The 27,733-nt window shown below is 44.4% G+C and overlaps 1 protein-coding gene across 1 annotated transcript in view; it reads left to right on the forward strand.

The window, feature by feature from the left end:
• Nucleotides 1-27,733, forward strand: part of LOC144768577 (sulfotransferase 1 family member D1-like) — a 207,744-nt gene that overhangs the window by 126,525 nt on the left and 53,486 nt on the right. The window contains exon 3 of the mRNA XM_078652360.1: nt 11,824-11,949. Within this exon, the coding sequence (XP_078508486.1) occupies nt 11,824-11,949 (126 nt within the window). The remainder of the gene's footprint in view (nt 1-11,823; nt 11,950-27,733) is intronic.

A 27,733-nucleotide genomic window follows, 5' to 3' on the forward strand; every position in this document is an offset into this window, starting at 1 on the left:
CCATTAACCTGTAAATTACGTTCTCGAATCTCCTTCTCTTTCTGTTCCTGCAATTCTTTTTCCTGCAACTGTAAAGCTTTATCACGAGCAGCCTTTTGCTGCTCCTTGTCCGCCAAGGCTTGTTCACGCTTCATTCGTTCACGCACCGCTTTCTCCCACATACGCACACAATCAAACATATCCTGTCTAGACCTACGCTGAAACAAACACTGCTCCACATACTGAACCTTTCGCAGATCAAACGACCCATGTAGTGGCAATTGCAATTCACGATCAGTGTTGGTGTATTTGTGCCATAATGTACTATACATAACGGGAGGAAGACCACATTTTATGTACATTTCGCGATTAGGAGTTCCCTCTGGGGGAGCCGGCTGAGATTCATTTAATCGATAATTGGTACCATTTCCAAAACAGCACATTCCTCGAAGTGTGCTTAGAACAGGCATGTCAAAATATCACGAAAACGCGATATTACATAAAATGGCACTTAAATGTGCTTTACGCACGGTGTGCCGTTCAAACAAATTCAAAGGTAGAGAAATATCTCTACATGCCTGTCTATGTGAGGTGCACTCCACATATAACTCAAATCATAGGTCCAAACGTTAGCTAACTCAAACAAATTCAAAAAGCCACAGTAAGTGTCAGTAGACTACCTTACCAATCACAAGCTTACCAAATATTTTCAAAGCGTCCAGATTCCAACTGCCAAGTTCTGTAATCGAATCAGCCAAACGGGCACTACACGACAATCCAAACGATCAGGATCTCAGTCGAGGACCGGCGCCACCTGAAAGGTCAGATCAGAAGGAAAGGAAGAAACACCGTGGGTGCCAAGACTCGGGTCACTCGGTGGCAGCGTACGGATCCATGGCGAGTTTCCAATCCTTCGTCGCGACCTCTCCTTTGGGCATCCGAGTCGCCGATGAGTCCCTTCGTGGTCGCCAATTGTGGTATTGGGTTTCGTCAGGTCTACATACTCTGCAAAACTCTCCAACACCAAAAAACAGAAGTTGGCACGGAAACTGGAAAATGCAAAAGACAAGTTAATTAGGACCCCATGGGGTGGTGGTACATTCCTACAGCACCCTTCGGCAATGCAAGAAGTATCACACCGAACATCGGTGCGCGACCTCTTTTATACAAGTTTAACAGTAATAAAAAGGTAGGCGGTATGCATTTGAACAGTTTTAGGTACATATAAGGGCATTTTTGGAACACAGCCAACATGTGGGAGGAGTTTGATGCCACTGGTCAGTTTGGGGAACATTCCTAAGGAGTGACCACTCGTTAGTCCAAAGATCGTGTGTACGCATGTGCGATATTGCTAAAAATAGCCTGTTGCTGGGCAGGGTAATGATTCATTGGCATGGAGGAAGGACGAAAGAGCACGCTGACCACAAGGCCGCATGTTCATACAAAATGGAAGCCGATAAATACAAAATGGCCCCCGCACGTTTGGTCAAGTTAACGCTAAAAGTTCGTGTAGCTGAGCTAAATGCTAACTCAGGTGCTGCCAAATTACGACAGACGGCCCTTTTAGCATTTAGCTGCAGCTACCTCATAATGGAAGTAATCGGGATGTTCATCATCAATATCGATCATCATTATTTTCATCACTTCAACATTACTCATCTGTTCATGTTTAGCAATAGCTCGTTTGGATGGGATACAGGCTGTAATACATATAGAGCATAAAGTAAAGTAAAGTCCACATTTGTAAAGTGCACAATCACCCGTAAGGGTCTCTAGGCGCTGGGGGCCGTCGGGAAGATTAAGCGAGCTATTGCCCAGAGTCACATGGTGCTGGGCTAACCTGCCGCCGGAGCCGGGGATCGAACCGTGGTCCCCAGATTCCAGCGTCAGTCGCCCTGGCCGCGGCGCCACACCTCTCCCACAAAAAGTAGATCCACATTGGATACATAAACAAAAGAAGAAGAGTATCCCAATAATCACACATAGAATCGTTAACAGCTTCCAACCCCAAGTACTGAGCAAAGTCCAAAACCAACTAGAAAACGTCCAGGTACCGTTTTCGGGGTGAATTTCAGCAGCAATTTTGTGCAATTTGGAAATAGCATCATACACAGAAGGTGAATTATCGGGGACATAAACACAACAACTACTTCCGATAATTCGACATGCACCCCCACGATCAGCTAATACTACGTCCAGAACCATTCGGTTCTGAAGCGTAACAATTCTCGTAATTTGGAGTTCCTCAGTTATGTTCCCCAAAGCAGAGGCAGTTTCATTAGCAACAGCTTCCACACATGTGTTAGCCATCCTATTTTCCTGCTGTTTAAAGCAGCACCAACAAAAGAGAACAGGCCTAAATTAAAATCTACATATTGTTGTAGTGAGGTGTCAGTTTGATCAACATTGTCAAGTTCTAATGTTCTCTTAACCCTATTCAATATAAAATCGTGGTACAATACAAAATCATTATGGTACATAGGCGGGGCAATAAACACAGGGGGTAGTACAAAAGATATATAGCAGGTTCCTAACCATCCAAGAGGAAGACGATGATATCCTTTATTACCACAGATAAAATAAGTGTTTCGTGAAGCCACAAAAGTAATACCATTTGGTGTATCAAATGTGAGAGTAGTATTGCATTCACTCCTCCCAACCGGAATTGTTCCCTTGTTTCTTATACAAAGATCTGCTTTTGTATCAATAACCGTAATCACATGCAAACTAGACATATTTATAAGTCTTTGATTGGTGAAAATACGAGGTGTAGATCCATTGTCCGGCCGATATTCTTCCCACTCAAATTTAGTTCCTTCTGCTTGTGGATAGCCATCTCTATCGTTGTAACAGATTTTGTTCAATCGGAAAAGTAGTCCACCTTTTGTTGGCCATCTTAGGGTAAAAAGAAGAGTGTACCAAGCATTACAAGAACCATTGTGAGAAAATGGAAGAGAAATAAGAGGAGTTCCTCCTCTCTTTTGATATCCAGGCAACATTCCCCACACACAACAATTTGAGGTGTTCGTCATGTTATGGGTATGATGTAAGATTTGAATGAAACTGTTATTCAAGTAAGTCTGTCTGTGTCTCTCTTCATGATAGGGCAAAGTAAAATGGAAATGTTCAGAAGGAATTGGAGTGGTAGGCAGTAAATATTCTCGTGCAGGAAACAGTCGTTCTATAGTCCAAGCTATTACTGCTATTACCACTATAGTTGTAGTGAAAAGAACTGCACCCAAAATTCTTCTGCTTCTCAGTGTCGTAGGTGCCATAGTACAAAGGACACTGGCCCACATGCATCATTGTGTCTTTTTGCATTTCTTAATTTGCGAAAAATAAGGAATCGCAAATTAAGAAATGCAAAATGATATGCATCAATATTTTCGGTATTCTTGTGGGATTCGGTAAAAATCGCATTTTTTACCGAATCCCAAAGAAATACCGATTTCTTAACTTAATTTTCGCAATTCCCATTGATTCCTATGGGCCAAAAGGCCCATAGGAGTCAATGGAAATTGCGAGTGGCACTTAGAAAATTTCATGGGTGCAGGGGGGGGTCCAAAGGACCCCCCCATGCACCCCTGAAATGTACTTTTCAGCATAAGTTACATACACACATGTCCTAAGGACATGTGTGTGTGTAACTTTACAGTTTAAAAAATGCATTTTTGTGCATTTTGAATCAATTTCGCAATTTACCACGAAGTTGAACTTCGTGGTAAATTGCACTTCCAATTTAAAAAAACGCATATTTTTCTATAATGATGCATAGCATTTAAGAAATCGCACAATTGCGATTTCTTAAATGCTAACGCAATTTTAGAAATCGTAAAAAAGATGCGACTTCTAAAATGGCATGATGCATCCCAACAAGCACTTTTGCATTCGCAAACGTCCGATTTTAAGGAATCGCACCGTCTGCGACTGCAAAAATGCTTGATGCATGTGGGCCAAAATCTCAAAAACCAAACTAAAAAATAAAAGATTTAGTGCTGAGAACCGAGGCTGCCGCTGGTTTCTTCTCCGAGATTCAAGACGGGTGTGGCTACACTGGCCAGAACTGATCCCCCCCCCTTGATATTCCCGGCTTCCGTTTTCACAAACCTCGGAACGGTTACTAACCAGTCTCGAAAAATAAAAATATTATTTCCTTGGCCGTAGGTTATACTTCGCTCCACCAGAAACAGTGTGGTCCGGGAAGGCTCCCTCCGACTCGTGAGACGTAACAGCTGGGCTCTTCTCCGCATCCAAGATGTCTCGATAATCAGACAACACCGCAGGGTTCACCAGATCCGGAGAGACACGTCGGCAGTGAGTTGAATGTATCCACCGCTTCTAATTCGTGACACGCACAGCCGTCCGAGTTGCCAGCAACACTTGTTCAGGGCCACGCCACCTCGGCTCCAAACTGCTGGTTCTCTTGAAAACGCGAATCATCACGTGGTCACCAGGACGGAGATCATGAGCCTCTCCAATAGAGTTGTCGGGGAGCGCTTCTCGAACCTGTTGATGAATAGAAAGTAAATCATTTGTTAATCGTGCCAAATAATCGTTCATCATTATACAAGGCACATCATGTATCAAACGAGGCTTTGGAACTCCCCAAATATTCATGGGCCTTCCGAACACCACTACATAGGGTGTGAGGCCAGATCGGGAATGTGGCACTGATCTGATAGACAGCAATGCCAAAGGCAAAGCGTCCGGCCATTTCAAAGACGTGGATGCCACGATCTTTGCTAGCTTCAGCTTCAGAGTCACATTGTACCTTTCTACTAGACCTGCTGACTGCGGATGGAATACAGCGTGGAATTTTTGCTTAATCCCCAATCCTTTCAGGACATACTCCACTACTTTCCCAACGAAATGAGGACCATTATCATTCCACAAAAATTTACAAACACCATAGCGCGGGAAGTACTCTTTGAGTAACACCTTAGCTGTTGTCAATGCTGTATTATCCTTCGTGGGGTAGGCCTCAATCCATTTACTGAAGGCGCACACCACCACTGGGACATATTTGAGGTGCAGTACTTCGAATGGTGCAGTAGGTGGAACGAACCCTCCTTTAGGAGTATAAGTCCCTTTAGCAGGATTGTACTGTAGGCATATCAGACAGGTCTGCACTACTCTCTTGGCCATGCTGGCAACCTCAGGATGCTCCCAAACTCGCGTAAGCAATTTAGTAATTGCAAGAGCTCCAACATGTGCCAGCCCATGTGTCATTTGAACCATTGTTTGCAAGTAAGCGGCAGGCAATTTCCATCTCTCCATATCTTTGCTACGCCAACAACCCTCATCATCCAACACTCCCTCTGTTGCCCAGGTTGCGAGTTCTGCTTCAGATGCTGATTTCTGTATGTCTAAAATTTCTTCTCTAGCATCATGCCATCGCTCAGCTTGTGATTTCACCACATATACAGGAGAGACATTTTGTAACATGGCAGTCTCTCTCGCTATGCGATCTGCAAAAGCGTTTCCTTGCCCTATTTTGTCTGTCACCTTCTTATGTGCACTGCATTTAATTATCGCTACTTTCTTTGGACATAAAAGTGCATTCAGGAGATCACGTACCAACTCTCCATGCATGATGTGTGCTCCATGTGAGGTCAGAAACCCTCGTTCCTTCCAGAGTAGGCCAAAATCGTGCACTACTCCAAAAGCGTAACGGCTATCAGTGTAGATATTCACACATAAACCAGCACTTAACTCACATGCTTTCGTTAAGGCTATCAATTCAGCCGCTTGGGCCGATTTTTGCAGTATTCGTGCTGTTTCCACCACTGTCTTAAGTGTCGTGATCGCATAGGCTGCGGAAGTCGTGCCATCTGGCAGCTTCACACACGATCCATCAACCCATAGTTCCCCATCTACATCTGAAAGTGGCGTATCCTGTAAATCGATACGACCCTTTGTTTGTTCTTCGGTCAAAAAAACACAATCATATTGTTCTTCCTTCTGGGTCTCAGTAACAGGATATGGCAATAAAGTAGCAGGGTTCAGAGAGGCGCACCTCCTCAGTGTAATATGTGGCACACCTCCTCAGTGTAATATGTGGCACCAACAGTGTTAACTCGTATCCTGTTAAACGGGCACTGGTTAGATGCTGCATTTTCGTTTGGTTCAATAAAGCATCTACCGCATGGGGAACTAACACCAACAATTTGTGTGACAGAACTATTCCCTCACTCTGTCGTATAGCTACTGCTGTTGCTGCAACTGCTCGAAAGCATCCAGGCTGTCCTCGAGCCACAGGATCGAGTACTGCTGAAAAGTATGCACAAGGCCTCTGTTTGTCTCCGTGTAACTGCACTAAGACTGACAACGCACACCCATCCTTATCGTGTACATATAATGTAAAGAGCTTCGTATAATCTGGTGTGCCTAACACTGGTGCAGAACAAAGAGCTTGTCTCAATTGTTCGAAAGCATTCTGACATTCATCCGTCCATTCAAGGGGAATTGGTGCAGTTTTAGACAACAATGCTAACAAAGGTTTTATAATGTGCGAAAATCCTAATATCCATTGCCTACAAAAGGACGTCAAACCTATGAAGGCACGAACATCCTTCTGAGTGCAAGGGACTGGTGTAGCTAAAATTGCTTGAATTCGGTCTGATGTCAATGCACGCCCCTCCTTAGACAAAAGATGACCGATGTAGGTCACCTTTGGTCTACAATATTGTAACTTCTTTCGCGAAACCTTATGATTATTTTTAGCAAGAAAGGAAAGTAGGGAGAGAGTACTCTCCTCACATTGCTCCTGTGTGTCTGCTGCAAGCAAAATGTCATCAACATATTGAATAAGAACCACCCCAGGCTGTAAGTCGAAGGAATCAAGCTGTCTTTTTAAAGCCTGGCTGTAAATGCTACGACTTTCTGTGTAGCCTTGAGGAACTCGACAAAATCTATACGATATATTATTTAATGTAAAACCAAACAAATATCGGCTGTCAGGATGAATGGGAATCGAAAAGAAAGCGTTTTTCAAGTCGATTACCGTAAATGTAGTAGATGTGGGTGGAATCAAGGTAAGTAAAGTGGTAATATCAGACACCACCGGATATTGGGGTACAACTATCTTATTAATTTCCCTCAAATCAATAATGAAAAGATAGATCTTAGTGTCTGTATCTTTCTTTAGGATCGGAAGAATTGGGCTGTTGCAAACATTGTAGGGAACTTCCTCCACCACCCCTGCCATTATCAAATCATTCACAATATGTGTCAAAGCTATTTCGCCTTCTCTGGAGATCTTGTACTGGGGGACACGAGGAAAAGACGTTCCCTCCTTTACAGTAATACGTACAGGAGGAATAATCATTTGACCCACATCAGTATCAGAAGTAGCCCATAAAGTGCTAGGAAGAAAAGCTAACGCATCGGCCTCCTGCATGAGGCACGATCTCTCAACCTCTGGGTAGTTTTCATTTAAAATAACCCGCACCCCTTTAGGGGCACAGCGTATTGTTGCATGAAAATGCTTTAGCATATCAAGTCCCACAATATTATCTGGTGTATTTGGAGATAATAGAAACGGACATGGGGCAGTGAATTTATCAATATGAAATAGAAGGGGTTGAGACAATGGGCTTAGAGAAGGTGTTCCATTGAACCCTATTGCAGTAATTGTTTCGCCAGACAGGGGAGCCCTTGGAACCAAGTGTTTGGACAGAGCGCTACGAGTAGCTCCCGTATCGACCAGAAACTGATCAGTAGAACCCAAAACATGTGCTGATATATATGGACCCCTTTGATCGACTGGTACTTCAACCGATTCCACACCCCATCCTACGCAATCCTATGCATAATTATTATCCTGAGACTCAGCATTCTCTCCTTCAGCTATCTGATACTGATTCCGTCGATCAAAAGTATTGTGATCCGCTTGACCACGACCTCTTGCTTCAAACCTGCCACGATCATTCGCTCTACCCCTCGGTCCTGAATAACTATTCCACGACCTTCCACTTCCTCGACCCCGCTGATTACGCTGTTCTCGAAGTACCGGACAATCTGAAACCCAATGTCCAAACTGCTTACAGTATGCACACTGATCCTCAGAAATATCGGAACGGGGGGGAGACGCAACATACGATCCTCGTCTACCCCTATCATTCCCTCTTGACTGCGTAGCATAAACCTGAGCCAACATCAACTTCGTCTTTAAATCCTTCGCTTTCTTATCACTACTTTCTTTAGCCTCCAATTCCTGTCGTTCATAATACTGAGCCATAGTTAATAAAGAAGCAGGCGTTGCAGTAGTCCATGAACTCTCACTAGTCTTCAAACGTTTTGCAATCTCCGGTAGGAGATTAGCCACATACTTGTCAACGAACAAATGCCTGCCCGTGTCCTCTGTTAATGATTGCCCACTGTAATCATGGAATGCTTCCTCAAATCGGGAAAAGAAATCAGAGACCGATTCGTCCGACTTCTGTTTACAAGACGCCAACATTGTCCAATCAATTTTTTTAGGGGGAACAAGTGTTTTTAATTTATTCAATATAGCCTCTGGGAGGTCTAAAATTAACTGGCATGGTTTACACGCGGGTTCCCTATCCAGATCAGATCTAGCTATATCCTTCCAATCAGCACCTAACATTGTTCGATCATCAAACTTACGAATCGCCCTCCACATATCAGGAGGCAGTATTAACCCAAAGAAAAGATCAATATCAACTAATGTCATAACGCATGAAGAAATAGCGCCTTCCACTCCTTCATAGAAAGCTGCTGGATTTTTACGGGGGTCAGGCAAAGCATTCTTGAGGGCCATAACATCTGCTCTATTCCATGGCGTATAAACCCAATTATATACAAAATAACCCTTCGCATCTTTAGACCTCTTATCATCATCTGTGCCTGCCCCTTTAGGAGGGACATACAAAGGCGCAGCTTCTCGCATAGGCTTAACATTAACCGCAGTGCTCTTATCTGTATCAAAGATAGGGCACTCTTTTGATACTTCCGTTGATCCAGGCGCAGACGGATCCAATGCCTTTTTCGCCGCTCGTAGCCGTGTCGCCTCATCCCGTAGCTTAACCAAAAGCTGGAAAAACTCCTCCGCATCTGCAAGAACAAAAAGACCTTTACGAAAATTCTCACGACCAACTGATATAACTTTGGGTTCCAACTCAGGAGAATGTTTCCTAAACCGCTCAACAACTTCATCTGCAAAATGATCTAAAAAATATAATCGTTCCTTTTCAGACCACGTACTCATAAAACCATCAACCTCTGAAACAGTAATAGTATTTGTATTAAGTTTGCGAGCAACCGAGCGCAATTCCGTGGCTCGTTCAGTCATTAACCTTGTACGCTGATTATCCTGATCCTCCTCGCTCGAGTCCTCATCCGGGGCCGTAGGCGGAACATACGGAGGTGGGCAACGATCTAGCAATGAAAAATCATCTGTCTCATTAGTAAGGACAGGATAAAGAGGACGTCGAATAGGAAACTGACCATTAACCTGTAAATTACGTTCTCGAATCTCCTTCTCTTTCTGTTCCTGCAATTCTTTTTCCTGCAACTGTAAAGCTTTATCACGAGCAGCCTTTTGCTGCTCCTTGTCCGCCAAGGCTTGTTCACGCTTCATTCGTTCACGCACCGCTTTCTCCCACATACGCACACAATCAAACATATCCTGTCTAGACCTACGCTGAAACAAACACTGCTCCACATACTGAACCTTTCGCAGATCAAACGACCCATGTAGTGGCAATTGCAATTCACGATCAGTGTTGGTGTATTTGTGCCATAATGTACTATACATAACGGGAGGAAGACCAAATTTTATGTACATTTCGCGATTAGGAGTTCCCTCTGGGGGAGCCGGCTGAGATTCATTTAATCGATAATTGGTACCATTTCCAAAACAGCACATTCCTCGAAGTGTGCTTAGAACAGGCATGTCAAAATATCACGAAAACGCGATATTACATAAAATGGCACTTAAATGTGCTTTACGCACGGTGTGCCGTTCAAACAAATTCAAAGGTAGAGAAATATCTCTACATGCCTGTCTATGTGAGGTGCACTCCACATATAACTCAAATCATAGGTCCAAACGTTAGCTAACTTAAACAAATTCAAAAAGCCACAGTAAGTGTCAGTAGACTACCTTACCAATCACAAGCTTACCAAATATTTTCAAAGCGTCCAGATTCCAACTGCCAAGTTCTGTAATCGAATCAGCCAAACGGGCACTACACGACAATCCAAACGATCAGGATCTCAGTCGAGGACCGGCGCCACCTGGAAGGTCAGATCAGAAGGAAAGGAAGAAACACCGTGGGTGCCAAGACTCGGGTCACTCGGTGGCAGCGTACGCATCCATGGCGAGTTTCCAATCCTTCGTCGCGACCTCTCCTTTGGGCATCCGAGTCGCCGATGAGTCCCTTCGTGGTCGCCAATTGTGGTATTGGGTTTCGTCAGGTCTACATACTCTGCAAAACTCTCGAACACCAAAAAATAGAAGTTGGCACGGAAACTGGAAAATGCAAAAGACAAGTTTATTAGGACCCCATGGGGTGGTGGTACATTCCTACAGCACCCTTCGGCAATGCAAGAAGTATCACACCGAACATCGGTGCGCGACCTCTTTTATACAAGTTTAACAGTAATAAAAAGGTAGGCGGTATACATTTGAACAGTTTTAGGTACATATAAGGGCATTTTTGGAACACAGCCAACATGTGGGAGGAGTTTGATGCCACTGGTCAGTTTGGGGAACATTCCTAAGGAGTGACCACTCGTTAGTCCAAAGATCGTGTGTACGCATGTGCGAGATTGCTAAAAATAGCCTGTTGCTGGGCAGGGTAATGATTCATTGGCATGGAGGAAGGACGAAAGAGCACGCTGACCACGAGGCCGCATGTTCATACAAAATGGAAGCCGATAAATACAAAATGGCCCCCGCACGTTTGGTCAAGTTAACGCTAAAAGTTCGTGTAGCTGAGCTAAATGCTAACTCAGGTGCTGCCAAATTACGACAGAGGGATAGAGGGAGACAGACAGAGGGAGACAGACAGAGGGAGGGAGACAGACAGAGGGAGGGAGGGAGACAGACAGAGGGAGGAAGGGATACAGAGGGAGGGAGGAAGGGAGACAGAGGGAGGGAGGGAGTGAGGGAGGGAGACAGAGGGAGGGATGGAGACAGACAGAGGGAGGGAGGGAGGGAGACAGAGGGCAGACGGAGGGAGGGAGACAGAGGGAGATGGACAGTGGGACACAGATAGAGGGAGACAGATGGAGGGAGACGGAGAGAGGGAAGGAAAGAGAGGGAGGGAGACAGAGAGAGAAAGAGAGGTAAGACAGAGAGAGACAGAGGGAGAGAGACAGAGGGAGACAGAGATAGAGGGAAGGAGGGAGCGAGAGAGAGAGATAGAAGGAGGGAGACAGAGAGAGGGAGGGAGAGATAGGGAGAGAGAGAGAGAGAGAGAGAGATGTGTGTGTATGCTGGTCTGTTGGCTCAGTGGATGAATGCGTCAGCTGCAGGGGCCTGTGTTCAACTTCATGGTCACAGTTTTTTTCTTTCTAGCCCCTTCCCCCTCCCCCACTGACCCCGCCTCCACCGGTGCGGCCCTCGGCCACAAAACACACTGTAAATTTGGCCCCCGAGAGAAAGTTTGTGAGTACCCATGCCTTAGAATCTATTTCAGAATGGTTCGTTTTTGAACTGTGAGTGTGCAACCCAACTTTTTGAAAATATTAACGGGTCTGCTTTGACCAAGCTGTGAGCCTCAGCACGAACACCTTGGGAGTCAGAATGCCTACGGAAATATTTTACTGTGTATATCTTTGTAGATCTTATGTTTTTATGTTTTGGTTTCTTTGCAGGGACCACGTGGGTTAGCGAAATAACAGATTTGATTCTTAATGAAGCTGACACAGAGAAAACGAAACGAGATGCGATCTTTATCCGGGTCCCTTTCCTAGAGTTTGCGGCTCCAGGAATGCAATCAGGTATTTACCAAACCCCCCTTTCACCTTCATGTCTAAAATCTCCCCATTGTGGTATATTGAGCTCAGGAATTTGATCTCCCGTGCTTATAGACTACTGATAAGGGTATTTTGAAAAATCTGTTCTTTTCTGAAGAACTCAGCACATGCTTTAAAATAAATCGGATCATACTTTAGGGACCTCTTTTCTAATGACTGTAAACAAGTTTTAATTGCCTTTTTCATAAAGCATCGCACACAATTCTTCCCCAGCAATACAAGTCTTTAAATTGAGTATGCAAGAGTGGGTGAATGGTGCAATTGTTTAGGTGTTTTGATTGAGAAGGTAAAACATGCCCAGGTAGTGCATTGGGGACTCTGGCTAAGCCAAACCTGCTCCACTAAGCCAAAGTAGTTTCAGACAGAAATTGTACAGAATATTTGAGCTTTATTTTCTTTCAAAGCTTTCAAATAACTCCTCGCCTCTGTACAAATAGAACAATGTTCTTTCCTTTTACACCTCCATAATAAAACGTTATCACGTGACCACTGCCATTTGGTAAGTGAACAAGATGGTAGGTATCGCCTCAATGTGACATTTATATCCCACCTTAGTTGTTTTGCTTACTAAAAGTTATATAATGGCAACAGATTTTTTTACATTTTCTGAAGGTCATGAAACCTGAGCGCATTTCTAAGTTGTTGTGAATGGGGTTTTGTGACACTCTCCTACCTATAAAAGGGTTTAGAATATAGATGCCTGATTTACAATGCTGCAACAATAATTATAGTTTTACTCTCATATATTTACTCCTACATTTGGAGCATATTGCTGTTGATTTCTGGCTTCACAACCAGTCTGATTTAATAAAATTCTGAACGTAATAGTATCTTGCTGATGCTTTAGATGTACATTAAACCTATGTTTCAGCCCTGATTTACAGCAGAGTTTATATGAGAAGTTGTTTCTTACTCCATGTTTTGGTGTCTCTTGTTCGCAAATATGCAGAAGAAAAAGAGCCTGAAGCATGAAAACGTTGTAACAGTGCACCCAAAGAGTAACGTCTCAGCATGGGTACAGATTTACAACATTTAGCAACCACAAATATTTCTTAATTTACAGAAAAAGCGTAACGCTTTTCACAGTTTGCAAACATATTTTGGCGACCTTTTCACCATTGCAGACTTGTGCGCATTAGATTCATCTCACATTACTGAAAGGTAGAGCCTCTGTGCACTGGCATATTTTATTGTTTTCCTTCTTTACCCACCTTCCCCTGTCCCATTGAAAAGCTCCTTCGACTCCAAAATGTTTGGGGGTGTTTTCTTCTCCTCCTCCATCATGGAAACACTTTCTCCAGCCCTTATTAGGAATAAGTCTTCAACTATTTCCAGGGCAGGATAGGGTTGTAAAAAAACATATGTGAGCATTCACTAACTTACCTATCTGAACAGGCCTTGTAATGCTCACTCGCCACACCTTGTCTGGTATTTGCTCCCTATATAAGAATGTGAGTATGCGGGGAACTATTAGGCAGGAGTAACTGAATTTACATCTATCAGGTTTCCTTTAATGAAAGACCACCAATTGTAACATTTTCCGCTGGCTCTTGTGAACTATTTTAGGTGATCAGACGCCTTGTAAGTCAGATCCCACAGCATTAATGAAAAAAAAGGTTTGTGATCACAAATCTTTTATACCTAAGGAGGCACGCATTTGGTTGGAAATGTGTAAGGTATGTGTACTCCTGCTACAGAAAAGGCTTTGTGAATCAGCCATAAAGAATCAAAGGACTGGATAGTTACAACACCTGCAAATTTAAAAGGAGTACTTCTATCAAGCAAAATGCACTCATGCCGACTGATCAGCTCGAGTAACTCATGCTGATATATGCATTTGACCATGTAACTTTTCTCAAAAGGAATTAATTTTTCCCTGTGGAGAAACCCTTTCCCTTACAACCCCGAAGCATTTGGGGGAGCTGCTCTTTGGGGCTTTCCACACCCTTGATAATCACTTTTTAGAACAAGAGCTACTATAAGGGTGCATCCAAGGTGGAAGACTTCTTTAAAATATTCATAGCTACCTACAAATCTGCAAGTTTGCAGGTGATCGCCACATTTTGCCAATTACCCCCAACCATACATTTACAATTGTGTAAATTACACCATACTGTAGATTTTTCACTTTGCCAGGCTAATTTGTGATTTTAAAATCCACAACTGGAACCAGGACATTGAATTTACTATCCTGGTTGCAGTTTTATGTGCACTAAAGATCCAGTTAGCAAAACAAGTAATGAGGTGATTCAGGCCCTCTGGCTAACATTTGTTTACCATGCTATGCTGATGTCCTTGTGGTTTTATCCATGTGGGTTGGCATTGGCACTAACATATTAACGGTAGGAATTTATTTTAGGTAATATCCAACAAGTAATGTGCACAGTGGGCAGTTTTGTTACTGGTCAATGTAATGACAAATCTATTAGCTCTAGATGAGATGACCTATTTAACAACCAACGTAACAGTGAGCAAACACTTCGGCAGATGCACTACATTTCCTATTGGTTTTTTTTCAGGGCTGTCCAAATAAAAACAGCATATATGGATACTTATTTTAACATTGAGGAATACAGAGTGAGCCCAACAAATTGACCAAGATGGGTAGCATGAAGGCCTTAGCAGCATAACTTGAAAACTCATATTATGTTAAGTTTTGCATCACTACGAAAAGTTAAGTTCAGTTTGCTCCATGCTTAGTGCTTTCTTAAGGTTCTCACCAGGATCAAAAAAGAAAACAACAGTGCAAATTGATTTAGCACAATTCTTTCTGTTGCCATTCTAGGGAGTATGTCAAACACCTTTTACCCCAAACTTTTCATAAGTGCAAACAACGGAGGAAAATGTCTTTGTGTTATGTTTTGTTATATCTACAATGCAGTGAAGCTGACTGTGCTGTGATGCAGCATTTATAACTAATACCAAAATGTTGTTATCATTCTTATACTTTGAATTGGCTTGAAAGCATGCCCATATTGCACTGCATCTGTACTGGAAATATCACACCATGCAATTTCTAAATAAGGCCATTTCTCTGTAATAAGATTTTTAGATCATTCTATGTCACCAGCAACACTATATTCCATAGCCGTGCATTCTTTTAATGCATTCTTAATGCTGCAAGCAGGCCGACTAACCAGGAGCTCTTCCACATAATTCCACAGTACATCATACCACATAATTCCACTCCACAAATCCACTCCACACCACGCAATACTACAACTAATACAATACAACCCACATAATTCCACTACACACCACATACATACACTCCATAACACATAGGGAAAAAGCATTGCAATTTACAATGCCAATAGCTCTAACTCAAACAAATGCAAGACCTATTGCATTTCCAATGCTTTTTGTTGCTATGTTGCTCTCGCCATATGTCCACCAGTTCTAGATCTGATAAGTATGTGATAAGCACCAGTGGTTGAAGGTCCTGGCAATGATTCATTTGAACTGTGGTTGAAGGACAATATTACAATTCTCTTCTCATGCCACCTGAAGAGAAGTGTGATGCCTCGGAAATAATGTGGATAAAATTCTCCTTATTCTAATTCGGGCCATATATGAACATTAGTGTGATAGGAGTCTGGCCCCGCATTCCTCTAATTCCTTTACTGTCCATAGTTTTGACTTCTAAGATAAAATCAAGACCCTGTCAAAGGAAGATAGCCACCACCCTTGAATTTGACGTATGAGTGAAACTGGATCAGAAACCAATAAGCTCTCAAGCTCCAGGTGACCTCCCACACCAAGTGAGTTTCCTGTAAACGAATAAGTCTAAGTATTTGCTTTTGCACAACCTAATCAATTCAATTCCAACTGGTAGTTGAATTTTATAATTTTTGGGGTGCTCCTGGGGTAACGTGTCCACCCGTGACGTCCTATTAAATGTACAAGCGTGCTTCCAATATGTTTGGTTGCATCCCCCTGTTTGCACACTCCTTTTTATTTCTCTGTCAAAGAGATTCAATAAAGTTCACATATTCAATTGTTATTTTGATGTTATTTATTGTTTTTCAATTTCATCTTCAATTTCAGATTTGTTTACTTTGTAATTTTCCTTATGTTAGATCAGCATTTCACACATTATTTCTTTTCATAATGCTCCAATGCATTTCTAGCCTTTGCGCTCTTCTTTAGGGAGCCACTCTATTGAACAGAATAAATGCACACATATAAACACATTTGTGTTAACATGTATATTACTATGTGCTCTAAAAAGTCAAAAAACACTTTATTCGATTTAGTTAAAAATCATAAAAGCATTCTACAATCACAATAGAAAAAAGGGGCATTACAAATTCATGAAAATTACAAAGATCAATAGAACAATTAATATAATCACAATTTAAAAACAATTAAAAAGAGCATCAAAGGTAATTTGTATCTTCACAATTTTCAATAATAAAAGGAATAAATATTTGGCTAAAAATGTAAAAATACGAAAAACATTATCCATTTCATCCTTTCATGCAAAACCCTTATGTTACATTTTAAGTCTTCTCCTCCTGATCCGAACCGCAGCAACAAGATAATTGGCCACGCTAAACATAGCCAAAGCAGAATCCAATAATTGGAGATACAGGAGGGCAGGTTTTGCCTGATGAAAGGCTTTATCTTTCAGTAAAGGAACCAGGTATTTCTGTCTGGGCTCAATAAAAAAATGACAGAACAACATAAAGTGCATATTATCTTGCGTTGAAAAATTATCGCAATTACAAACAGGGGCGTCCTCCTCCTTATACCATCCTTGATTATCACAAAGGACCGTATAAATCTGATTAAACCGAAGTTTCATCAGAAGCCACCTATGAAAAGGGATGTTCACAATAGTAAGATACGGTTGTATAGTAAGGCAGGTAAGGGTCAGAAAATGGGCTCTGACCATGGGTTTAGTCAATTGGCGTTCCTCCCTCTCCACATTTTTCAATTTGACAAAGTTGAGCTTGACCCAATCTAGATCAGATTTCCTTAGACCATGAGGGACCGAAAAAATATCGGGACGACCAAGGTCCAAGGAACACTTATGAATGTATGAGAGCCAAGCAATTTTTTTAGAATTATCCAAATTTAAACAGTCCACCAGTATTTTGTGATTCAAACCTAGATTGTTATTGGTCCAGGTCCTTATCCATAACAAGATAGGAGCCATTAAAAGGGTATCGGAAATATACCCTAGACCCAGTTCCTGGTGAACTGAAAACGTGGCTGCAGATTGGGGAAGCCCTAAAATAGATCGAAGAAACTTATTTTCTTCCCTTTGAATGGATTCGGCAGTCACATAGCCCCACAAACCTGAACCATACCTGGCTATTGCCGCAGATTTTGCCCTATACAAGTTTAGTAAAGCACCAGTTGGCTTCCCACCTAGTCTCCTAGAAAAACTTAAAATAGCATTAGCCGAGCTCCTAACTGCTTTGGTTTTAGCTATAATTTGGGGAGCCCAGCTGCCCTTGGTGTCAAAAATTACACCCAGGTAAGTAAACATTTTGATATTAGTGATCACGTCACCATTGCAGTAGAACTGTTTAGAATTATTTTTGACAGCCCCAAAAGCCATGACGTGAGATTTTGAGTTGTTTATCACTAGGTCAAGTGAAGACATAAACTCATTAAAAGCATTTAAAAGTCTTTGCAAACCTAAATGGGTCCGAGCTATCAGAGCTGCGTCATCCGCGTACAGGAGGACAGGGATTCGAGTATCCCCTGCGCGCGGAATATCCAAGGTAGCAGTTAAAAGAGTCTTTTCTGAAGAATTTATATAAAGAGTGAACAGCATGGGCGCAAGAATGCAGCCCTGCCGAACGCCCCTACTTGATTTGAACCACGCTGTGCGGTTACCTTCTTGGTCCATTCTAATAGAAGCTTTTAAATCCTTGTGTAGTTCAGCCAAGAAATATACAAGGGGAGGATCAAGTCCCAATTTTAACAACATGGTCCACAGCCGGGCTCTATTAACCAAATCAAAGGCCGTGGACAGGTCCATAAAAGCAACAAAAATTGACCCCTTTTTAGCAGTAGTGTATTTCGAAATTATCAAATGAAGATTTAAGCATTGGTCCTCTGTTCCTCTGCCTGCGCGAAACCCGTACTGGGCATCTGCTAGAATATTGTTGTCTAGGGACCAACTGTTAATTCTGGCTAGCAGAACTTTGCCCAAAATCTTCATGGAGGAATCCAATAAAGAAATTGGTCGAAAGCACTTGGGGTCACTTCTTTGGCACTTTTTGAAAATGGGTACTATGATTGAACATGCCCAGGTTTTTGGCAAACCCCCCTCATGCACACAGTTAAAAACATTGGCTAAACTCTCAGCCCACAACTCAGGGTTAAGTTTATAAAAATCCAGAGGTACCCCATCTGGGCCCGGGGCTTTATTAGTAGCAGAGCCTAAAATTGCCAGCTCTACTTCTGCTTTACTGAAATTTAACTTAGTAGGGGAGGTTGGGGAGTGGGATATTGCAAACGACTCGACTATATCGTTTGAGCCATATATATTAGAAAAATGATTAATCCAGTCTGCTTCAGGGATGTTTATTTCAAGATCCAATTATTTATTTGAGCAAATAGAGGATTATTAATTATGGCCCAAAATTTGGAACTTTGTTTAAGAGTTGTAGGATCCATTAAAGAATCCCAAGCTTCATCTTTAATGGCCTTTTTTCGTGATTTAATCGCCATTGCATAATCTTTTCTCAACTGTGCCACCAAAGACCTATCTCTAGGGGATTGTCTAAGGGCTTTCAAAAGAGCCGAGTGTGACTTCGAGCAAGTGCGATCAAACCACCTAAACACTGGTGCAGGACCCCTCCTTGGCTTGGCTGTGAGCTCTTTTTCTACTCCGGCACAAATCGCTTCGAAGGCACTAACAACATCCCCCCCCCTCCTCTCTCCATCCCTACATTTCTCAATTTCGGCTGCCATATGTTGCTCAATTAGACCATGAAAGTCCTCTGGGCAGACTTTACACCATTTGAGGCGCCTTCCCTGATCTCTGCTCCTTACATCCCTTGCAGAGGAGGGCCTCAATTCCCCTTTGCATAAGCCAGAGTAGGCGTCCAAAACCAACAACACCGGATTGTGGTCACTGAACCCGCTTACAATTGCATTATAAAACAATACATAGAGTAGAAGCCCCGGGGACATGAAAAAGTAATCGATAATCGATTCACTCCCCCTTGCGTTATACGTGACCACACGATTTGTTGGATCTGAGAATCCTGGTTCATATAAATCATGAGATGATAACAGATTTTCCATTGCCACACCCTTAGGGCTGTGTTCAAAATGTGGCAACGATGTGTAATCTGGGCCGGTATCATCTACGATGTGGCAGTGAGACTCACACAAGTGAACATTAAAATCACCCATCATAATTAGCTGAACAAAAGTGGTTTGTTTTGACATGTAATTTGTTAAAAAGGCCGATAAACCTTCTAAAACAAAATTAGGGCCCCCCCCCCTGCATGGAGTTATAACAATTTATAAACACAATCTTGTTCTTGTCTTCCAAATTAATTTCCACCAACTGAAAGAAGTGAGAGGAACTAGGGACTTCTTTAACTGTCCCTGCTATTTTAATTGAAACAAGAAATAGCAGACCCCCTCTATCCCTTCCCGCCGTGGAGCTCTGGGCATTAACAGAGAATGAAATTGATCCATCTACCCAGAAACCCTTATCTTTTGACCAGGTTTCTTGTAGGGCAACTATATCATGTTCCTTCAATTGTTGTAGCCAAATCGGGTCATCCTGTTTTGCCCGTAAACCCGCAATGTTCCATGACAATAACCTGATATGCCCCCTGCTCGATTCTAATGGGTCATTTATGGCAGTTTTAACCATGACTTCTGACGGGTTAACCTCTGCATAACCTTGGCATGGGACAGTCAGGTTTTCATACTCAGGCTCTAGTCATTCAGTATCTCTTCTATCGATTAGGGCCGTGTACCTATTTGACAGAAATAAATCATTTGGGGGAATATTCCTTACAGAATTAACTGAGCCACTGCCCTTACAAGGCTTTGTCACCCAATCATTAGCAAACATAGGTGAAATAAGTTTGTCCTCCGCCCAAGTATTTTCAGTAAAATGTGACTTGTTATTCTCCGCAGTACCTGGTCTATGGACTCGGGGATAAAAAAAGCCAAGAGGCATCGCCCGAACACCCTTACCTACAGGGTCCACAGGGGAGTCATCCCAGAAGAGGCGGGTGGCGACATTTCTAGATTTAAAGTTGACAATGACACAATCACCCACTACCTCTTTCTTGCTTGTGCCCACCCAGTTGACCCTTCTGCTTGTCACAATATTGTCTGCGATGTTACTTTCTCCCGTGCAGTTGGCATTACACCATTTTTTAACGTGCTTAAGAAGAGTGTCATGATGTTCCACCTCCCCATCTTCAATTTTAGGCACGTTAACCAAAATTGCAACAAAAGGTGTTGCGTCCGGGGGTAGATTTAATGGAGGTGTTCTTCTTGCCACAGCCCCCAGCTGACCTCTAGACCTTACAGAGGTATTTACACTGGGAGCAGCCATCGTCGTTGGAATATATATCCCATTGTCCACTTTCCCTTTATTTTGAACAGGATTATCGGTGGTCACTATAGAGTTAACAGCCGACCTCATTGTGGATGGACCCCCAACCTTAGGGGCAGAAACCTGCTCAACTGTAGGACATGGCGCCATAGGTATAAGGGAAGAGGTGGCCCGAGTATTAAGGGCATCATTGATGCGCTCACATTTTGCCATAAGATTCTTAACACAATCCCTCAGTGTCTCAGTGATGTCAGAGGCAATCTGGATTAAAGCGGTTTCCAGTCTATCTGTAAACAGTTTTTCCAACAGGGCCGAAATACCCTCCTCAGTAACATAAATTGGCTGTAGCGGCCCCTCCTGGTTTGATGCAGTCCTTCCTACATCCCCCGGGGTCATAGGGAATGATGGTATCACTGTTTCAGGCAAAACCGGGAAAGGAAGAACTGTGGAGGATTGTGGCAGGGTGGTTCTACAGGGCTCAATAATAACCCTAGGCTCCAGCGGGATACAATTTATAACAGTGGCATTGGATGTGTTGACAGCCCCAGGGCTGGTAGCAAGACCCAACTCGCGCTCTGACTCTGCAATATGCGTCGATAGCTCCCCCACCTTTGTAGTCAAGTACGTAATAATGCTAGTTGTGTACTTAGGCACCTTAGCGTTTGCTTCACCTGCCGCCGCTGTAGCCAGTTTGCGCTTACCCATGATGAAAGGGATGTGGCCCGACCCGTCCCTGATCGTCCTTGGATGGCCTTAGACGGCCCGCCCTCTGCCCGGGCTCCGCCCGGTGTCGCCCGCGCGCGTCCCGCGACGCGGAGGGATAGGCTGGGCTTTGTAGCGCCTCCGGGCGCGAACACAGCGGGACACAGGAAGTACACGCAAAGCCCGCTGGGAGCTGTAGTCTCAAGCCGCTCCTGGATGGATGATGGCGGCGAGACCTACAGCGTTCCCAACCCAGGGGCAGGAGCTGCGTGCTGGCGTGCTGTCCGGTGAGTGAACCTGCTGCCGTTTGACCCCCGCTCCACCGAGGGATAGGCTGGGCTTTGTAGCGCCTCCGGGCGCGAACACAGAGGGACACAGGAAGTACACGCAAAGCCCGCTGGGAGCTGTAGTCTCAAGCCGCTCCTGGATGGATGATGGCGGGGAGACCTACAGCGTTCCCAACCCAGGGGCAGGAGCTGCGTGCTGGCGTGCTGTCCGGTGAGTGAACCTGCTGCTGTTTGACCCCCGCTCCACCGAGGGATAGGCTGGGCTTTGTAGCGCCTCCGGGCGCGAACACAGCGGGACACAGGAAGTACACGCAAAGCCCGCTGGGAGCTGTAGTCTCAAGCCGCTCCTGGATGGATGATGGCGGCGAGACTTACAGCGTTCCCAACCCAGGGGCCGGAGCTGCGTGCTGGCGTGCTGTCCGGTGAGTGAACCTGCTGCCGTTTGACCCCCGCTCCACCGAGGGATAGGCTGGGCTTTGTAGCGCCTCCGGGCGCGAACACAGCGGGACACAGGAAGTACAAGCAAAGCCCGCTGGGAGCTGTAGTCTCAAGCCGCTCCTGGATGGATGATGGCGGCGAGACCTACAGCGTTCCCAACCCAGGGGCAGGAGCTGCGTGCTGGCGTGCTGTCCGGTGAGTGAACCTGCTGCCGTTTGACCCCCCTATGTGCTCTAGTGAACTAAATAAACCAAATGATAACTGGTACTACCAAGTGTTTCTTATTCTCCTCATATGTACCCGTGTATGTTGCACTGAATTCTAAATGGTGATGTTTGTGCTCAGCGAGCTGAGTGACTAACCCCCAGATGCATCAAGCCCTGATTCTGCGAATTCTAATTTGCGAATAATACCGAATCGGAAATTAGAAATCGCAGAATGGGTTGCAACAATAAAAGCAATCCAAAAATGCAATTCGCAGTCGGCCGCAATCGCCGAATGCGAATTTCGCTAAATCCTTTAAAAATCGCAGAATCTCCTGTTTCCCATGTTGAAATTGCGATTTCGCAATTACCGAAATCGCAAATTGCGATCTCGCTTACTGCGAGATCGAAAAAACGGGAAGTTGCATTTCGAGCACAAGGATGACATCACAACAAGGAAGTAGGCAGTTCCCTCACTCATTCTGAACATAGAGCTTGTGAGAGGAAGAGGCACAGCACTGAGCTCCATCAGACACACCCTGCAGCCCCACAACAGGACACGCAGCCAAAACCAGAATGTCCCAGGAAGCAGCAGGAAGCAGTGCACCTGGCAGAAAAAGAAAAATTAAAATTTCAGAACAGGAGCTGGAGTTCCTCATCGAGGGAGTCAGCAGGGACCATGATAGTCTTTTTGGGAAGCAATCCCGGAAGGTGCCTGAAGCAGACAAGAGGCGCATTTGGCAGCGCATCAGGGCAAAGGTAAACTCTGTAGGAGTGACCCATCGCTCAATTGATGAGTTGAAGAAGAGGTGGTATGACCTCAGAGGCTGTGCCAAAGAGCACATAGCAGAGAGGCTGGGGAAGCAACATGCCACGGGAGGAGGAGACCCCACAGTTGCCGCCAACACACCACTTGAAGACCTGGTGGAGGACACAATCAACCCTGCAGCCTGCGTGGTGGTGACTCAGCTGGACACCTCCCGACTCACCCAACAATCCTATGGTAAGAGCCATGCAACTGCGACCCCGTCCCCTAACAATGCCCATCCCCCCAGAGCTAGCCATTTGATAACACCAGTCATGCAGGCCATGCACATCAGAAACTCCATATTGCATTGTGGGACCTGTAGTGTGATAATAGTTCCCTGATAGCCACACACAGCCAGACCTGTCAAGTGAAACATGTCCCTAAAGCCAGTCAGGGAATGCAAGCCTGCATGCATGTTGCAACATCTCATGTGCAAGATTCATATCATTAATCATGCACCCATTTACATCACAGGTGCTGCAGAACCACAGAGCACAGACAGCGAGGCACTCCAAATTGAGGATAACACATAGGACTCCGAGGGAGAGAGCCATCCTGCCCCACGACCTGGACCGTCTCACACACACCTGCACCAGTACCACCACCTCCCCATGCGAACAGGGCCACCCCTGCAGCCACAGGAGGAGAGCAACCACCCCATGTGTCACACATGGCAGTGGAACAGGCCACACCACCACCCAGGAGGCAGACACGGCGCACAGCCACTGTGCGGTCGCAGTCAAGCGGCAGGATGAGGCAGCAGCGCAACGTGGCAACACGAGCTGACTGGGGGCAACATGACCAAGTTTCAGGGCTTGGCATCGAATGCCGGATGCTAGCTGTCCACCAAAAGCAGGCATGGCACATGGCAGCCATGCAGCTGCAGCTTTACAAGACAGCGCGCAACGTGAGCCAGCTCACCGAAAGCGTGCAGGTGTTAACGGCTGCAGTGAGGGAGAACAGCCAAATCATGGTGTCACAGCAGGACATCAGCCGCCGCCGCCACCGCCAGCTGCTGACCCGGCTATCAGCATATACCAGATCAAACCACCTGATCGGGAATGCAACATCCCAACTGTCACGCCGGTCCCTGGCAATGCAAATCCAGATAGTGCAATGCTGCCAGGATGTTGCTAGGGCGTTGGAACAGGTCACAACCGCTGTCCAAAACCAGCAGGTGTGTGGCCATGCCCATGCAAGGGGGGGCTGATGATGCCAGTGAGGGCACATCCGGTGCTACAAGAACGACGGCGCTGTACTAGGCCCAGTGCAGCATCAAGGCCAGATACTGGCTAGGTGGATGTGGAGAGGCAACAGGGCACGGCCGGCCGGAGGCGCTAGTGATTGACTGACCATTAGCAGCAGTGCCATCCTGAAGTACCAAGCAGGCCTGCTTCGCAATCATGGGGCTGCATGACGTAATAAAGTTTTCATTTTTTCTGAACACAAGAAGTAAATGAAAAATCCTGTTTACATAATAATAAGAATTTATTTCAAACGCAAATCCTACTCATATCATTATTTCATTTGGCATGCATGAGTGCAGTGTTGTGTGAGGGGTATGGGTGCACTAGAAATAATTCAGTTTGATGTTGTTGCGGCGCCTGTGTCCTTCAGCAGGATTCTCCCCGCGTGCATGAAGCACATGTGCAGGTGGGCGGTTGTCTCCCTCCGACTCACTGCCAAAGATATCCACAGGTATCCTCCGCTTGATAGCAATGTTGTGGAGTATGGCACACATGGCCACGATGCGGCAGCAGACCTCAGGGTGGTATTTAAGGACCCCACCAGTCTTATGTAGGATGCGGAATCGGCTCTTTAACATCCCAAATGTCCGTTCAATGACATTCCTGGTGCGAATGTGCGCAGCATTGTAACGCCGTTTCTGTGGTGAGGCAGGGTTGAGGTATGGGGTGAGGAGGTATTGACGGAGGCCATAGGCGCTGTCACCTGAAGGAAAGGAGCAGAGGGTCAGTGCCTGTCATGCGCAGCTACATGGGCTTGACGTACTGTATCAGGGCATGTGTCCTCACCTAGGAGGTGTCCTTCGCCAAAGTCACCCCTGGCCAAGCGGGTGTGCATGCCGCTGTGCCTGAATATGAAAGAATCATGCGTGCTCCCCGGGTATTGGGCCACTATGTCGGTGATGATTGTCTTTGCATTGCAGACCATCTGGATGTTGAGTGAGTGGTGGGACTTGCGGTTCCGGTACATGTATTCTGTCTCAGCGGGTGGGCAGATGTGGATGTGGGTACAGTCAATTCATCCAGTTACATGGGGGAATTGCTCTATGTTGTAGTAGTGAAGCTTTGTTTGATTTAAGTCCTATTGGGTGGTTGGGAAGGTAATGTAATGGTGTATCCGGGTCAGCATGGCGTCCAGGAAACTCCGTAGGCAGCGGGACAGTGTGCTCTGGGAGATCCCCCCTACAACTGCAACTATCCCCAAGGAAGCTTCCATAGGCCAGGAGGTGAAGGCAGCGCAGGAACTGGACATGGGTGGGCACGGCATTGGTCCCCCTTGTTGGGTGCTGCATCAGGGGGTCAAGATCTCGGATGAGCTTGGTTATCATTGCCCCAATCAGTCAGTATTTTAAGTAGATCTCCTCTTCAGTCTGGCCCAGGAGTGTGATCCGCGGCCGGAAGATGCGCTCTTGGATCCTGCGTCGGTCCCTGGCTGCAGCCTGAAGCCTTCGCCGCCTTACCGCGATGTAGAGTCCTGGCATTGTGAATGTCATCATGCTACTACTGTGTCTCCTTAAGTGTGTTTGCTTTGCCCCGCACCTGTATCTTGTTAGTAATTTTTTTTTTCCAATTGAACTTTATGGTTACCACCTGGTTTGAGTTCTCCTTAAATAGCGCCTCGCTAATAGCGATTTTGGGGATTTTCGCTAATTGCGATTATTGATGAATTGGCTTTGCGAATATTTTGCGAGTTCGCAAATGAATTCGCAGATCAGTGGAACATCGCTATTACAGAATCGCAATGGGGGTTCCACGTTGATTCTGCGAATTTAATTGCGAACTCGCTAAATATTTTTTGTGAATTCGCAATTTGGTTGTTTTTTCTATCATAAATTGCGGTAACAGAAATTGCGATCACAATAGCTGTTTCGCAAATATTGCGATCGCAATTTGGGTTGATGAATCTATGCCTAAGTTCCTAACCCCCGGGCATGCCGACAAGTGACTGTGGTATCCCTGAAAGTACAAGGTTATGAGTGCCACACACTCAGTGACCCCCTTAGTAGGTATAGGAAAAAACGATGGGAAAAAACAATATGAATTTTGTTTCTAATTATATATCACGATTAGCGATTCCACAATCACTCTACTTTGCCGTCTATACGACTGCTAACACTTACTTTAAGTTCCGCCTTTCCTTGTCTCCCTTGAGGTAGAAGCACCGGTGAAGTTTCCCGGACTGTTTTTCTTCCGCGTTTAGTATGATTCAGACGCTATGTCCGAAATTGAAATAGGACTGCAGTTTTGGCGGCCATCTTAAAGTGGCAAATATGTTTAAGTCTGAAACGTTCTATGGCTATGTGATCTATGAACCGATATGAAAGGTGACGCTATGAGCTATCAGGTCAACGTTTGTATTGTTGACAGATACGAGAACATGTTATGTGGGTGATGGCTAATGGATGTATGTATGATAATAAAGTCAGGTTGTAGTGCAACTGATCATAACTCATAATCATTAAACATCATAAATTATATATACTCATTAATAATAAATTAATTCTGAAAACTATGAACAAATATGGCAACTACGTTCTTTCCCAAATCCAGAACAATCATTCAATTAGTATGTCTATTGTTTTACAAATAACAGGCGAATTCCATTCTTTCATTTAAACCATTCGGTCTACATGACTGGAGTTTCATGACTCAATAGTTTTCTCTTCTAAGAAGATAGTTGTTATTATCTTTGCCTTCTTCCTTTATCACAACTTCAAGTGCTAAAAATCTTAGTTGAGAAATGTTGTGCTCAGCCTCCATAAAATGTGCTGCGACCGATGATTTTGTGTTCATCGTCCTGATATTAGATTTGTGCTTATTTATCCTGGTTTTAAGTCTCCTTTCTGTTTTTGCCACATACACTTTTCCGCAGGGATATTTCAGTAGGTAAATCAAGTTCTCTGTATCACATGTTGCTGTGACATGGATTTTAATTTCATTCCCTTTCATGGGATGATTGATCTTATTTCCTCGTATCACGCCATGCAATTGTTACAGTTCAGACACGGAGATGTGCCCTTTGACTTTAATGAGAATTTGCTTTTTGTTTTCAGTATTTCTCCTATGTTTTTATTTCTAGTGTAGGCAAAGATGGGTGTTTGTGCAAAACTTTGTTTGAAATCAGGTTCCAGTGTTAGCATGTTCCATCGCCATCTTGGTGTTTATAGGTTTTTCTTTGCTCTTCAATAAATCATCTCGATTAAGTTCTAAACATTCTGATTTGGCTTTCCTCAGTAATGGAGGAGGGTACCCTCGTAGTTCGAACCTTTTTTCCAATTCCGTTAGCCTCGTCGAACATTTGTTAGGATCAGATACTATGTGTTTTATTCTCATCATTTGTGATAATGGCATGTGTGTTTTTAGTGACATTTGATGATGACTATTAAAGTGCAGGGTGTTGTTTCTGTCCGTGCTCTTACAGTAAATATCTATCTCCAGACCTTCGTTGGTTCTTGTGATCAAAACATCCAAAAATGTGATTTTATTCTTTGATATTTCACTTGTGAATTAGATGTGGT

This window comes from Lissotriton helveticus, chromosome 7 (genome assembly GCF_964261635.1).
Source record: "Lissotriton helveticus chromosome 7, aLisHel1.1, whole genome shotgun sequence".
NCBI classification, from domain to species: Eukaryota; Metazoa; Chordata; class Amphibia; order Caudata; family Salamandridae; genus Lissotriton; species Lissotriton helveticus.